The sequence below is a fragment of the Plectropomus leopardus genome, chromosome 15 (assembly GCF_026936395.1).
Source record: "Plectropomus leopardus strain MGB_pleo_1.0 chromosome 15, ASM2693639v1, whole genome shotgun sequence".
Lineage (NCBI taxonomy): Eukaryota > Metazoa > Chordata > Actinopteri > Perciformes > Serranidae > Plectropomus > Plectropomus leopardus.
This window is the reverse complement of record NC_142190.1, coordinates 18,915,908-18,928,011: the sequence shown is the minus strand read 5'-3', so window position 1 is coordinate 18,928,011 and position 12,104 is coordinate 18,915,908. Positions and strand designations below refer to the sequence as shown.

General features: G+C 43.4%; 2 protein-coding genes across 5 annotated transcripts; one reads left to right on the top strand and one right to left on the bottom strand.

The window, feature by feature from the left end:
- Positions 1-204: 204 nt before the first annotated feature.
- LOC121952870 (F-box only protein 40-like) lies at positions 205-6,576 on the bottom strand. Its single transcript, XM_088088117.1, has 9 exons — positions 6,545-6,576; positions 5,500-5,536; positions 4,815-5,379; positions 4,261-4,724; positions 2,840-3,019; positions 2,158-2,399; positions 1,799-1,930; positions 614-947; positions 205-518 (listed from the first exon to the last, which is right to left on the bottom strand). Exons 1-9 carry the CDS (start codon positions 6,559-6,561, stop codon positions 291-293), a joined length of 2,199 nt encoding a protein of 732 aa, XP_087944243.1. The 5' UTR covers positions 6,562-6,576; the 3' UTR covers positions 205-290.
- A 351-nt stretch (positions 6,577-6,927) lies between these two features.
- On the top strand, positions 6,928-12,024 carry LOC121952859 (F-box only protein 40-like). Of its 4 annotated transcripts, none has more exons than XM_088088119.1 (7): positions 6,928-7,093; positions 7,425-7,476; positions 7,880-9,037; positions 9,529-9,815; positions 10,771-10,902; positions 11,074-11,410; positions 11,656-12,024. In XM_088088119.1, the coding sequence occupies exons 2-7, from the start codon at positions 7,474-7,476 to the stop codon at positions 11,872-11,874; spliced, it is 2,136 nt and encodes a 711-aa protein (XP_087944245.1). In that variant the 5' UTR covers positions 6,928-7,093; positions 7,425-7,473; the 3' UTR covers positions 11,875-12,024. The 4 variants fall into 4 exon arrangements, with proteins under 4 accessions (XP_087944245.1, XP_042355644.2, XP_087944246.1 ...); XM_042499710.2 differs by lacking the exon at positions 6,928-7,093 and adding an exon at positions 7,177-7,300; XM_088088120.1 differs by lacking the exon at positions 6,928-7,093 and adding an exon at positions 7,177-7,300 and having other exon boundaries at positions 11,074-11,523; positions 11,656-11,879.
- The last annotated feature ends 80 nt before the right edge of the window (positions 12,025-12,104 follow it).

The window sequence follows — 12,104 nt, the reverse complement described above, 5'->3', positions numbered from 1 at the left end:
ATTCATTGATTTTCTATCAACTATCAATTAATAATTCCAGCTCTAATTTTGTAATACATTTTAAAAAAAATCACAATCCAAATCGTATATTATAATAAACTTTTTTTTATATGATAAAATGCTGCAGTTAAAAAAACTAAGCTGTACACATGAACCATTAATTCCATAATATTCAATATTATCTAGCTCATAAAGAACAACAAATTAAGTTAAAATTGATTTTATTTGCTCTGTGTTGTGCTTCATGACATACTGTGCATAATAATGCACAAATAACACAGCAGGTAGAATTAAAATGTGTTTTTCTTTGTTGCCATCTGTTTTTTTGTGAAATGGTTGACGAGGCTAATCCTCTCCTGGCTGCCCTCCTTTTTCTCAGTCATGCTGAGGAGGGGAACACGCTCACTGTGTAGGGAGGTCTCGTAGTATGGACAGACTTTTAGATGAGCAGATATAGGAGGGACGTCAGCCATATGCCATGAATCCACTAAGGAAAAGAGGTTACTGAACTCCCAGACCTGGAGAGACACAAGAGGACAGTTAGGAGGAGAGAAAAGTAAAACATGGATCGCAGTCAGTATGGGATGGTGATGATTTAGCATGTATATCTTACAGGTTTGGCCTTCCACTTGGCTCGTCCACGTGAGTAGGTCTTCTTCTCCCAGCGGAGGGTGACCATCCCTCTCTCCTGCAGCTGAGTGGAGCACACTTGTCTCATCAGCTGGGACACTAGAGCCAGCTGGGACAGGGACAGACAATCCAGGAAGCTGGCCATGTGGCACAGCACCTCATAGGGCAGCGAGCTCAGAGGGTCCTCCCCTCCTCCTGCCCGACCTCCTCTCTTCCTCTGCGAGGCGGAGGAGCCCACTGAGCTCCTGCATGGCCGGGAGGAGTCACCCACAGGGGCTTCAAGAGTCGGACGCAAGTTAAAAGTCCTCAGCTGCTTACTGCAGGGAAGAGAAAATACGACTGAGGATTTCATTCATTGAAGCAAATAAAAGCCAGAGAGAAATATAAATTAAACTTGATCTGTTTGTGTCAAAGTTTTTGTTACTTTACTGAGTTGGGAAGTGTGAGCAGGTCAAAATCTTAATGATCATGAAGACTGATATCTTGTTAAAATTCTAATATCAGCATCTAAGACAATAACCAGGATATTGAGCCAGGCAGGCTCGCTTGCTCTGGAAAAACTGTCTGGAAATTGTTGATATTTGACGTGAAAAGACTTCTGCACAAATTGAGAATACAACAATCAGAATTTGAAAAGAAACTGATAAAATGGACTGTCTGTAAGACCCTTCAAAGAGACAACATTAGTGCTGTGGCTTGTTGTGTTTTAGTTGAATTCAAAACGACTCCAACTTTCCATGGTTTCATACTGGGCACAAACACCACTTTCCTGAGGGAAAGTCCTGTCTTGTTTGACCAAGCCATCACCCTAACCTGCCTTCTTATGTGGATTTTTGGTCTTTATACTACTTCCATCTCTACTCTAACAAACAGTGCATTGGTCACATGATCGCAGCCTTCACAATTGTGTGGGTTATGCATAAATTTAGCGGCACTATTTCTCCTAAGTACATGTTCAAACAGTACATGAAAACAGCCTGAACAGTGAGCTGAAACTCACTATAAAGCCCCTTAAAGCTGGGAGATGCTGCACATTCAGGTGATAATTCTATGTAAAATCATCACTATAAGTGACCCCTTTCACATTGTTTAAAAAAATAACTTATGGCCCCTATTTAAAGACAAATGGTAGACCCAAATATTGAATATGGATGTGAAATGTGCTCACTTGTAGGAGACGGTGGCTTTATGTGTGGAGGGCTGAAATCTCGTTTGGCTGTAGGTGCATCCCAGGTATGATAGAGGGCATCTCTGCTCGAACCATCCACTCAGACTCGTCTGGATGTCACTGTGGACGTTCCTAGAGAGGAGAAGAGAATTTATACACTTATTAAACACGCCTGTTTCAGATGAACATTATTTTTCCTACCAGCTGACATTTCTAATTGGTTACACCCTTTTGATAATCGACATGACAAATCAGCATTTGTTACTTTAATGTTAGTCCTTAGAAAATGACGTGACAGAAGTAAGGTCAGTGCAGTCAATCCAGTCAAACACACCCACGTCAGCAGTATTAACAGACACCTGAAATGTGTGGCAAACTCTCTGCGGAGGAAGGAGTGACCGCAGATGAAGGTGAAGATGCAGTTGCCTCTGTTGTGTCTGCCGCTCAGTCTCTCAGACTCCAGCTGCAGACGAAGCTTCAGCGGCTTGTCCACATTCAGCTCTGTCAGGGTCGTCTTTGCTTTAAACGGTGCTGAGCGGAACCAGTGCGTCTGCGTTCCCACGTTGCAAAACATCCCATCGTCTGCCTTTGGCTCGCTGATCTGCATGGAAACCATTCAATCACAACACGTGACTCATTCTAGTAAAAGGACCATACCACTTTTTTGCATTAAGTAAGTGTTTTCCACTCATTTCCATCACAAGATTGTTGTATCAAAATGAAGCTATCAATAAATTCACCATAAGTCTTAACAGCATGCAGGGGCTCAATTCTTACTTAGCCAAACAATATAAAAATAAACTTGGAGTAACTTAAACTGGTTTAAGCCAAAACATACATAATTTAAAAATATAATATGCATATTTATTACAGACTAAATGTTGTAGCTGGTACTATAAATATTTTATTTAGCTTTTTATCTATCGTGTTCAATTCAAAAATTCTCAAGCAGCTTTACAAAATTCCACTTTCATCTCCCTCATCTGGTCATGTATGCAGTTTATATATTTTTATGTATAGAGTCATAAATATCTGACTGACCTTGTGACCCCTGACCTCCCTCTCAGCGTAGCCCAGCAGGGTAGCCTGTATTTCATCGCTATACCAGTCCTCTTCGTTGACTTCGAGGTCAGATGTGTCCACACCACGAGGCTCGCTAGGAGGCTTAGTCGAGTCGTACTGATGAATCCGCCGCGAGCTGTAGTGATAACTGTCAGGGACCTTTTAGCAATAAATAAATAATATATTGCATTACATTAGACACCAAGATCTTCCAATAAACACATCTTTAAAAGAGCAAAGCAAAAATCACAATAAGATCTCTTCTTTGTCCCCGAGACAAAACTGAGTTCAATATAACATGAACAGAATATTTTGACTGTATTTCTTAAATTCAGTTCCTGATAAACGTCTCCCTCTTGTCTCAGCCCGATCCTAATTCAAGATCTTAAAAAGCTCTTTTTCTTCTCTCACTTCAGTAATCTTTGTCTGAAATAATCCACTCTTGGGATTACGGTGAGCTACAAAAGAAAACTCAAACAAGTCTCAACTCTGTATTTTATCTGTTCTCAGAGTTGAGAAACCTCTGAGAAGCCTAAGAGCACAGCAAAATAACTCCTGCTGGTTTATTCTTTAGCTCCTTTAGCTTCTTATTTACATTGTGGAAACTGACTAGAATTTGGTAATCTCCCAGGAAGAAGCTGATTTATTTCTCAGAGACAATGAAAAGACTATCATGAACAGCAAAATTATCCTCAGAGAGTTCATACGAAAATCAAAAACAACTATTTTTCGTCTTACCTGTTGTGCTATTTATCAATCTAAATTGTTTTGGTGTGAGTTGCCGAGTGTAGGATATAGGCTGTAGAGATGTCTGCCTTCTCTCTAATATTATGGTATTAGATGGCACTCAGTTTGTGGTGCTCAAAGCACCAAAAAAAAAACAACAAACAAACACCAAAACCTCTTCCCACACATTAATGGTGTCCTCCTGTGCTGATCTGTAAAGTTCATTAGCTCAGTGGTGCCAGATGAGCTAGCAGTAGATGCACACTTTCTTCTGCATGGTGATATGGTTGGTGGGTGTTGTTCGGTAGAAAAAAAATTGTCCCTGTATGAAAACTGCTCACAATTAGATATTCTAGATTGATAAATGGCACTACAGATAAGAGTACAATTGATTTTGGGTTGAACTGTCGTAAAAGCCGCATTTGGCCACTTTGTAATTGAATGTGTTTCATGAAGGACCCTTGCTAACTGCTGTAGTTGATTTCGAACTTCCTGCTGGAGGACCAGTACCTGACATCAAATTTTGGGCAGAAACGGGTCTAAAAATTTGGGACTATGTTACTTTCACAGCCCACGGGGAGATTCGTGTAAGAACAAGTTTATCACTCCAGTTGATGCATACTGACAGCTTATAAAGCTGATAAAACTGTTTTAAAAATGGAGTTTCTACTCACCTTGAAAGAGCGCAGGGTCTGGACTGGGATAGGCTCCAGGCTGCCATAGACAAAATCTTCCTCGCGTGGTGTACAGGCCTTGATTTGTCCGAAGGTGAGCAACATGCGCCCATGATGCACCATATACATGTTGTACTCCTGTGGGGTGAGATCCTGCCCCAGACGCTCCAGCACCCCCTCCTGCCACGGGGCATGACCTGTCTTACTTGTGTCTACAGCCACGGTCTCTTTTTTCTCTGTGTCTTTGTCTGTCATCTTCTCGTCTGGCTTTGGGGTTTCTGTGGGTTTGTTTAGGTTTTCCTGAGCGACAGCACAGCCGCCTCTCTCCATGCTGAACATCATCTCAAACAGGTTGTATTTCTCGATGTTAATGCCCGTGTTTTGTCCCACATTGATCTGTACAGGCTCTTCAACAACATTCTTCTCACACGAGCTGTTTTCTGCAGGAACAGGAGTGTGGAGACCTGCAGGAGGGATGTAAAGACAAGAGATGGGGAAGATCAGACATTACATCAACGTATTGTATTGACTTGTTTGTTGTGTCATTGATTAACCTTCATTGTCATCCTTGTTTGTGGCACCATTAACAAATCCGCCCACTGCCGTCGCCTCTTTCTTTTCTTCTTTTATTACCTCCTCTTCCTCTTCCTCCATCAGTTCTGGAAAGATTGGCTTAACTGTCAGGCGGTCGTAAAGTTCTGACTGATCTACCAGGGCCATGGCGAGATCCAGAGGTTCCTTCTGCCCCTCATTTTTCTTCAACACGTTCTCTTGCAGGACTATGGCGCTGTGTGGGTCTGTCTCATTAACAGGCCAGCGGAGCCAATCCATGGAGCAACACACCACGCTGGCAGGACACACCTGAAGGTGAGCTGCCTGTGAGGAGCGGGGCATGTGGAGCGGGCAGCCATACTCAGAGTTGAGGCAGGGCACCCTCACGTTAGGGCAGAGCAGCAGGTGATCCTCTTCTTTGCAGTGGTGGAAGAGAGCGCCACAGAGCAGGCGGCAGGGGATGACCGCACAGCACACAGAGGCCTCCACCCGAGCCCTGCAGCGTCGGGTGTAGCAGGAGTCACAGTGGACATGCTGTTGCACCCTAGAAGTTCGAGAACGGTGACTCTGAATTGGATGAGAAAGACATAAAGAGGAGCCAACTGGGATAAAAGATGAAGATTAACAACACAGAAAAACAGCATATTAAACATGGTGCAGCAAAACTCTTTAAAGTCTGTTACTCACCATGTCTACGGGACCTTGAATCAGAAGTTTTGTGCTCCTGCAAGAAAAATTCAGAAAATTAAGATTTATTATTTAATCAGTATAATCTGCCACATGTAGCTGTGTTGTGGTCAAGAACACCAAAACCGAGACTAAGTCATGACAAAGACCAGACCAGTATGACCACAAAAAAAACCCACAAAACAACCACAAGGAGGCACAAAATGACCAAAAAGGGAAAAAAATGACTTCAAAAAGACACAATACAACTACAAAAAAAGACTCAAAATTACCTTAAAGAGACACAAAATGACCATAAAGAGATACAAAACTACCACAAGAAGACACAAAACGACAAAAAAATACTCAAAACAACAACAAAGAGAAACAAAACAACCACTAGAAGACCCCCAAACATGCATCAAAGAGACAGCAAACAACCAAAAAGACACAAAATGACTTCAAAGAGACAAAAAAACAACCACCAAGAGACACAATATGACCATAAAGAGACACAGAAGAGAAAGAAACCCCATATGTAGTTGTATTTTAGGAGGGGTGGTGGGGCCCTTTGCAAATCTGTACCCAGGGCCCCATTTTCTTAATACTTGCCCCTGGTCTTTAGAGCAATCCTGAGAATTCAAATACTGGTAAACAGTGAATCACATGATCCTAAACCATTATGTCTTGTAACTCCTGAAAACAAGGCAATATCTAGTTGTAATCCATCATCAGCAGTCACATATTTATTTTTTTTGACCAGGTAAACCAAAGATTGACTTTTTTCCTCTCTGTTTTATTTGAATAATTTTTAGATGCTGATGTGGTCCAGTTATCCAATTATTCTCAAGAGTTTTTGCGAGCATTAATGCTGTTGGTGTTGTTTTTCCTCTCTGATTATCTCATGACTTCTCATATTCACAACATAAACCCTCAGATTGGGAACCAGTGACGTACTCTAGACCACACAACAAATCAACAGCATAAAAAAACAGTTTGTCAGAAACATTTTCCCCAGTGCAACAGCTTTTGTCAATCTTGCAATTTGGCTCCAAAGCACTCTTACCAAAAATGCCTTGACATTTACTTATTCCATTTTCATGCTGTTTCTGTTAAATTAAAAAAAAACTGCAGTTTCAGTAAAATGTCAACTATGGAGTAATATTATTCAGCTAACAAAACCAGACATTATCAGAGTATTTCAACACATTCACATTGGGATCAAAGCTTTTCTAGTCTAAGGTCTTACCAAGGTGCCACCGCAGACGTTGCTTTCCGTCCCTGTGCCTTTTGAACTGGCAGGATAAAATTAGACAAGCAGCAACAAGCAGGTTCAGCAGGAAATAACTCCCCCCTCAGTCTCTGCAGTGGATTCAAACTGCAGACACAAAACTGAAACTGAAGACTTTCAGTCTTCACTCTGAGGCCAAAAGCATGTGCACCTTTTTCCTGTACAGACCAAGTAGTTCATTTGTTGGACGGACTGCAGTGACAATGCTTTGATTCAGTCTCCACTAGAGGACACTGTTTGGATATTAAATCAGACTCTGCCTCATTTTGCTGTCTGCAGGTAGAAATCAATTGAACGCAGCAACATAATGTGAATCAGAAGAAGGTGAGTGAGACCTCCTGTTTTTTAGACTCTGAGGGGGCTGGTAACCCACACCATGTATCTGACCACCTGTGTAACATTTCTCAGTCAGTGCTCAGCTCTATTTATAACACACACACATAACATTGACACACACACTCACGGGGACACTTTAAAGCGCAAGACGGAGTACAAGGAGTACGTTTCTCTCCTTTCCAGTCTCTTATAGCGGTAGGATAAAGTCTATAACCTCACTGTTCCCGTTGACTCTAGTGCTGCAGGACCCTGTTGCAATCCTGCTATTGTGTGTTCACATGCCAGACTTTGACATTTATAGTTTCGTCTTTGTTTGCAGGACTGACCTACAGCTTCAGATACAAAACTGGTGCCAGAGGATCTGAAGCATGGTATGGTCTCAGATTCAGTTTTTCATTTTTATCTCCCCATAAGGTTGTAAAAATCATCTTATTTTCCTGTGTTTGGCAGTATCATACACAGTTTTTTCTCTTTTGACTTTTCTTTGAAGCTATATAATGTATGCACAGAGTGAAATAATAAATCCAAGGACTCCTTGTTTAGTTATGGCTGAACTGCTCCCTAAAATTTCAATGTTTTTGCATTTTTTTATGCACAAATTTAGCCTGAAACTAGGTGTGAAGTTCGACCTCCACCTCACATGTGGGGGTCAGTGGAGTAAATAGAGGTTAAAGCCTATTTATGTTTTTTAAATGATACAAGGACTGATTTAGTTTTCTTGACTCTGACAGTCTGTTCCTTCTCCTTCCTCTCCTCCTCCTTAAACTCATTCAGAGTCAGCGTTCTCGAGCCTCGAGGGTGCGAGGACATGTCCACTGTGACTCCTGCTACAGCCGGCGCTGCAGAGCTCGGGTGGAAGCCTCTGTGTGCTGTGCGGTCATCCCCTGCCGCCTGCTCTGTGGAGCTGTCTTCCACCTGTGCAAAGAAGAGGATCACCTGCTGCTCTGCCCTAATGTGAGGGTGCCCTGCCTCAACTCTGAGTACGGCTGCCCGCTCCACCTGCCCCGCTCCTCGCGGGCAGCTCACATCCAGGTGTGTCCTGCCAGCGTGGTGTCCTGCTCCATGGAGTGGAACCGCTGGCCTGCCAACGACGCCCATTCTTATCCAAACACAGAGCTGCATGAAAACCTGCTCAAAGAAAGAGAGCAGAGTTTGGACTTCGCCATGGCCCTGAAAGACCAGGACGTCTTGTTTCACTCCATGAAGATGAAGAAATTGTTCCCAGAGTTGATCCAGAGTGTGGAGGAGGAGGAGAAAGAAGAAGAGAAGAGGGAGGAGGAGAGGAGGAAGGAGAAGCGGAAGCAGAAGAAGGAGGCAGCAGAGAGGGCAGCTGCAAAGGAGGCCAGTGGTCTTACATGGGAGTCTATTAACATGTTTGACAAGCATGACCCTGATGAAAAAGAAGAGGAGGATGAAGATGAGGTTGAATATGTGCAGGAGCTAACCCAGGAGGAGAGAGAGGCTCTTGCCAGGGACACAGGAGTGAATGCTGATCTGTTAGAAAACTACAACGCCTGGGAGCGAATGTTCACTATGGAGATGGGTGGTTGCAGGGAGGCTGGAGTGGCAGGCAGAGGCCGGGGATCGTCTAAAGGGAGAGGAAAAGAGCTGGGCACTCTGACCGAGGAGGACACAACAGATACTTGTGTGGGTGCCACGGCATCAAACACCTGCAAACAGGGGAGCAGTGCATGCATCGCCCCCTCCACATCCTCCTCTTGTCTCACTGAAAAACTGAAGAAGAAATTTGTGTACGGACACGTGGAGCCGATGAAGATCATCACTGTGCGTACCTTTAAAGCCCCGACCAGCTTCTCTGCCAAGCAGGGCCGCATTCGCAACCCTGGTTTCTACAAGAGGGAGAGTCGAGCTGTGGATACCAGCGACCTGGGGCTGGCACCAGAGGAGATGCCAGTGTGGGAGGAAGTTCAGGTGAGAGTTAAAAAATAAAGTTAAAATTGCAAACTTGTCACCAAATTTGCATATCCAGCAGTTACAAAGCAAACATAGCAGTGATTTTAGAGAAGGTGAGTCCAGTATTCACTCCCTATGTTTCTGGTCTCCACCAACTTGAAGGAAATGTCTGTTTCTTTATCTGCTAAATGCTCCACTGTGTTCACCATCACGTTGCTTACTTTGTTGGTCATTTGTTTGCCGAACAGGTAGAGCACAGTTTGGAGCTTTTTCACTAAAAACAGCTGCCTATTAAAACTGAAAACACATCATCATAAGTCATAAGACCAAAAAAAAGAAATGAAAACTTAGTAGCAGAGGATTTTTTTGGACAAAATTTAAGACAAATATAAACTGATGCACAAATTGGTGCATAAAAATTTCACCCAAATGCAGAAAATTTAGTATTTGATGCTCAATTTTTTCTGGCCGTGTACCTCCAAACTCTGTTTTGTATATTTGCTCCTCAGGCCTCTCTGCTGTGCTCCCTGGAGAAAGAGCAAAGGGGTCACCTGATTGCAGAGAGCGTATGCACAGATGGTCTGTTGCAAGATGAGGGCACACAGACCTACAGCTTTCTGTCCGCTCCTTTCCGGAGACACACGTCGCTGGCCGACTTGACCGCTGCAAAACCACTGGAGCTGCACCTTCAGCTGCAGGTGGAGAGCGTCACCAGCCGGCACCACAAGGCCAGCTCCGCCTTCACGTTCCTCTGTGGACACGCCTTCCAGCGCAGAGAATATGGCAAACATTATAGGTGGGATTTAATTTGTGTTTTTTTTTCAAATACGATTTAGAATCCATATTTCTTAAAGGCACAGTTCATCCCAAAATAAAAATATTATACCTTTCCTCTCACCTGTAGTGCTATTTATCACTCTTGATTGTTTTGGTGTGAGTTGCAGAGTGCTGGAGATATCAGCTGTAGAAGTGTCTGCCTTCTCTCCAATATAATGGAACTAGATGGTGCTTGACTTGAGGCGGTCAAAGTGCCAAAAAATACACTCGAAAAACTCAACAGCAATGGTTCTTTCCAGAAAGCATGACCCAATTACACAAGATAATCCACACATCTTGTGGTGTGCAGTGTTATGTAGGAACTTCTTTCTTTCTACTTAGCCACATCAGTCAACCATATCACCACACAGAAGGAAGAGCGCATCTACTGCCCGCTCACCCAGCAACACTGAGCTAGCAAACATTACAGCTCAGGCGAGGACGCCATTAATTTTTACATCTCGCACTGTGATAAGCACAACCTCTCGTCCATGAGTACATGCATGCCTCCTTCTGTGACATGATGCTGTTGCCAGGTGTAGTTCAGTAGAAAGAAAATAGTTCCTACATGAAATGAGCTCCACCGAGTGCCATCTGGTTCCATTACATTTGAGGGAAGGCAGACAACTCTGCGGCCGATATCTCAGACACTGGGCAAATCAGACCAAAACAATCAATACTGATAAAAAGCACTGGAAAAATATGTATTTTTGATTTTAGGGTGAACTGTCCCTTTAAATTCTTGCATGTATGCAGGAAATTAATTCCATAATAGGTCAGAAATGTTTGCTATCCTCATAGTTTTAAGATGAAAAATGCCCATCATTTTTTAGGTCAATAATGTTTTAGTTTAAAGGTTAAATAACGCTTTTGGACCAAACCAACACAAACAATTACGTCTCATTTTCTATAACTCGATGTGCTCTCACATGCAGAAACATCCACAATGACATCCAGATGAGTGTGAATGGATGGTTCGAGCAGAGATGCCCGCTGGCGTACCTGGGGTGCACCTACAGCCAGAGGAGGCTGAAGCCCTCCACACATGAAGCCACCGTCTCCTACAAGTGAGATTACAGTTCATCTTAGTTATTACCGTATGTGGTATTGATGCTCCTTTTTTCTCACTTCTTTAATTAGATCTGTTTTATCTTAAAGCAACATGAAAGTAAAATGTAAAGTCATGCAGAGCAGTGAAAGTCTAACGCACCTTTAAAGACCACAGTTTCCACTTCCAGCGAGGATTTGGGCTGCTACAGCCTGCGTCCCACCATCCCTGTCTCTCTGGGTGAAGCCTCCCAGCCTACCAGGAGCTCAGTGGACTCCTCCACTGCTCAGAGGAAGAGAGGAGGTCGGGCAGGAGGAGGGGAGGACTGTCTGAGCTCACTGCCCTACGAGGTGCTGTGCCACATGGCCAGCTTCCTGGACAGTCTGTCCCTGTCCCAGCTGGCTCTGGTGTCCCAGCTGATGAGACAGGTGTGCTCCACTCTGCTGCAGGACAGAGGGATGGTCACCCTCCGCTGGGAGAGGAAGATCGACAAAAATGGACGAGCCAAGTGGAGGGTGACACAGATGGTGAGTGAAGAACCAGTGAACCAGGAAAATGTAGGAGTAGCAAAAGTGATTTTTAATCTTTTCTTGGGGGTCAAAACTGAGGGGAGAACAGAGCAAAGTCAAGATGAAATCAAGTAAGAGCAAAAGCCGGACTTCTGAATTTATGACCAATATTTTACAAAAAAGCAAAAACTAGTGACAAGTATTTTTCCTCCTTTCTTGGAAATATTCAGTTATCTCCCTTGCCTCTCTCTCTGTGACTTCAGGTATGGCAGTTTAGCACTTTGTTCTCTCCTGTGGACGCTTGGTGCCTCCAAGACATCCCGTCCATGTCCGAGCACCTGAAGGTGTGTCCCTGCTATGAGAGAGAGTCCAAGACAGAGAAGATTCGCCTGCCGCGAATCAGAGAAGAAGTCCAAACTAAGGCGAGCTGCAAAGGTCCCACTCTGGTTACCTTGTTCCAGCAGAAGAGGATCATGATGTAGTAAATGCTGGTTTAATCTGTTATTATGAAACAGGTTACGTGTTGTCTGATTTTTTCCTCTTCTCTTATATGTGCTGCCACTGCTGTTCACTGTCATTTAAAAATGAAGCAGAAAATTCCAATAAAAATAAGAAAAAATGAGTGAAACCTGAGTGATCTCATTAGCATGGTTTACAGAATTAAAAACATATCCGGAGCATCTTTACATTGAAAAGCAGTCTCTAATAGTCA

Excerpts from the sequence above, each read along its gene's own strand:
- LOC121952870 (XM_088088117.1), bottom strand. Across the intron at positions 1,931-2,157 it reads GAGTTTGCCACACATTTCAG|GAACGTCCACAGTGACATCC; the intron begins GTGTCTGTTAAT and ends TCTCCTCTCTAG. Across the intron at positions 519-613 it reads CCAAGTGGAAGGCCAAACCT|GTCTGGGAGTTCAGTAACCT; the intron begins GTAAGATATACA and ends GTGTCTCTCCAG.
- LOC121952859 (XM_088088119.1), top strand. Across the intron at positions 9,816-10,770 it reads GAATATGGCAAACATTATAG|AAACATCCACAATGACATCC; the intron begins GTGGGATTTAAT and ends TCTCACATGCAG. Across the intron at positions 11,411-11,655 it reads AGTGGAGGGTGACACAGATG|GTATGGCAGTTTAGCACTTT; the intron begins GTGAGTGAAGAA and ends CTGTGACTTCAG.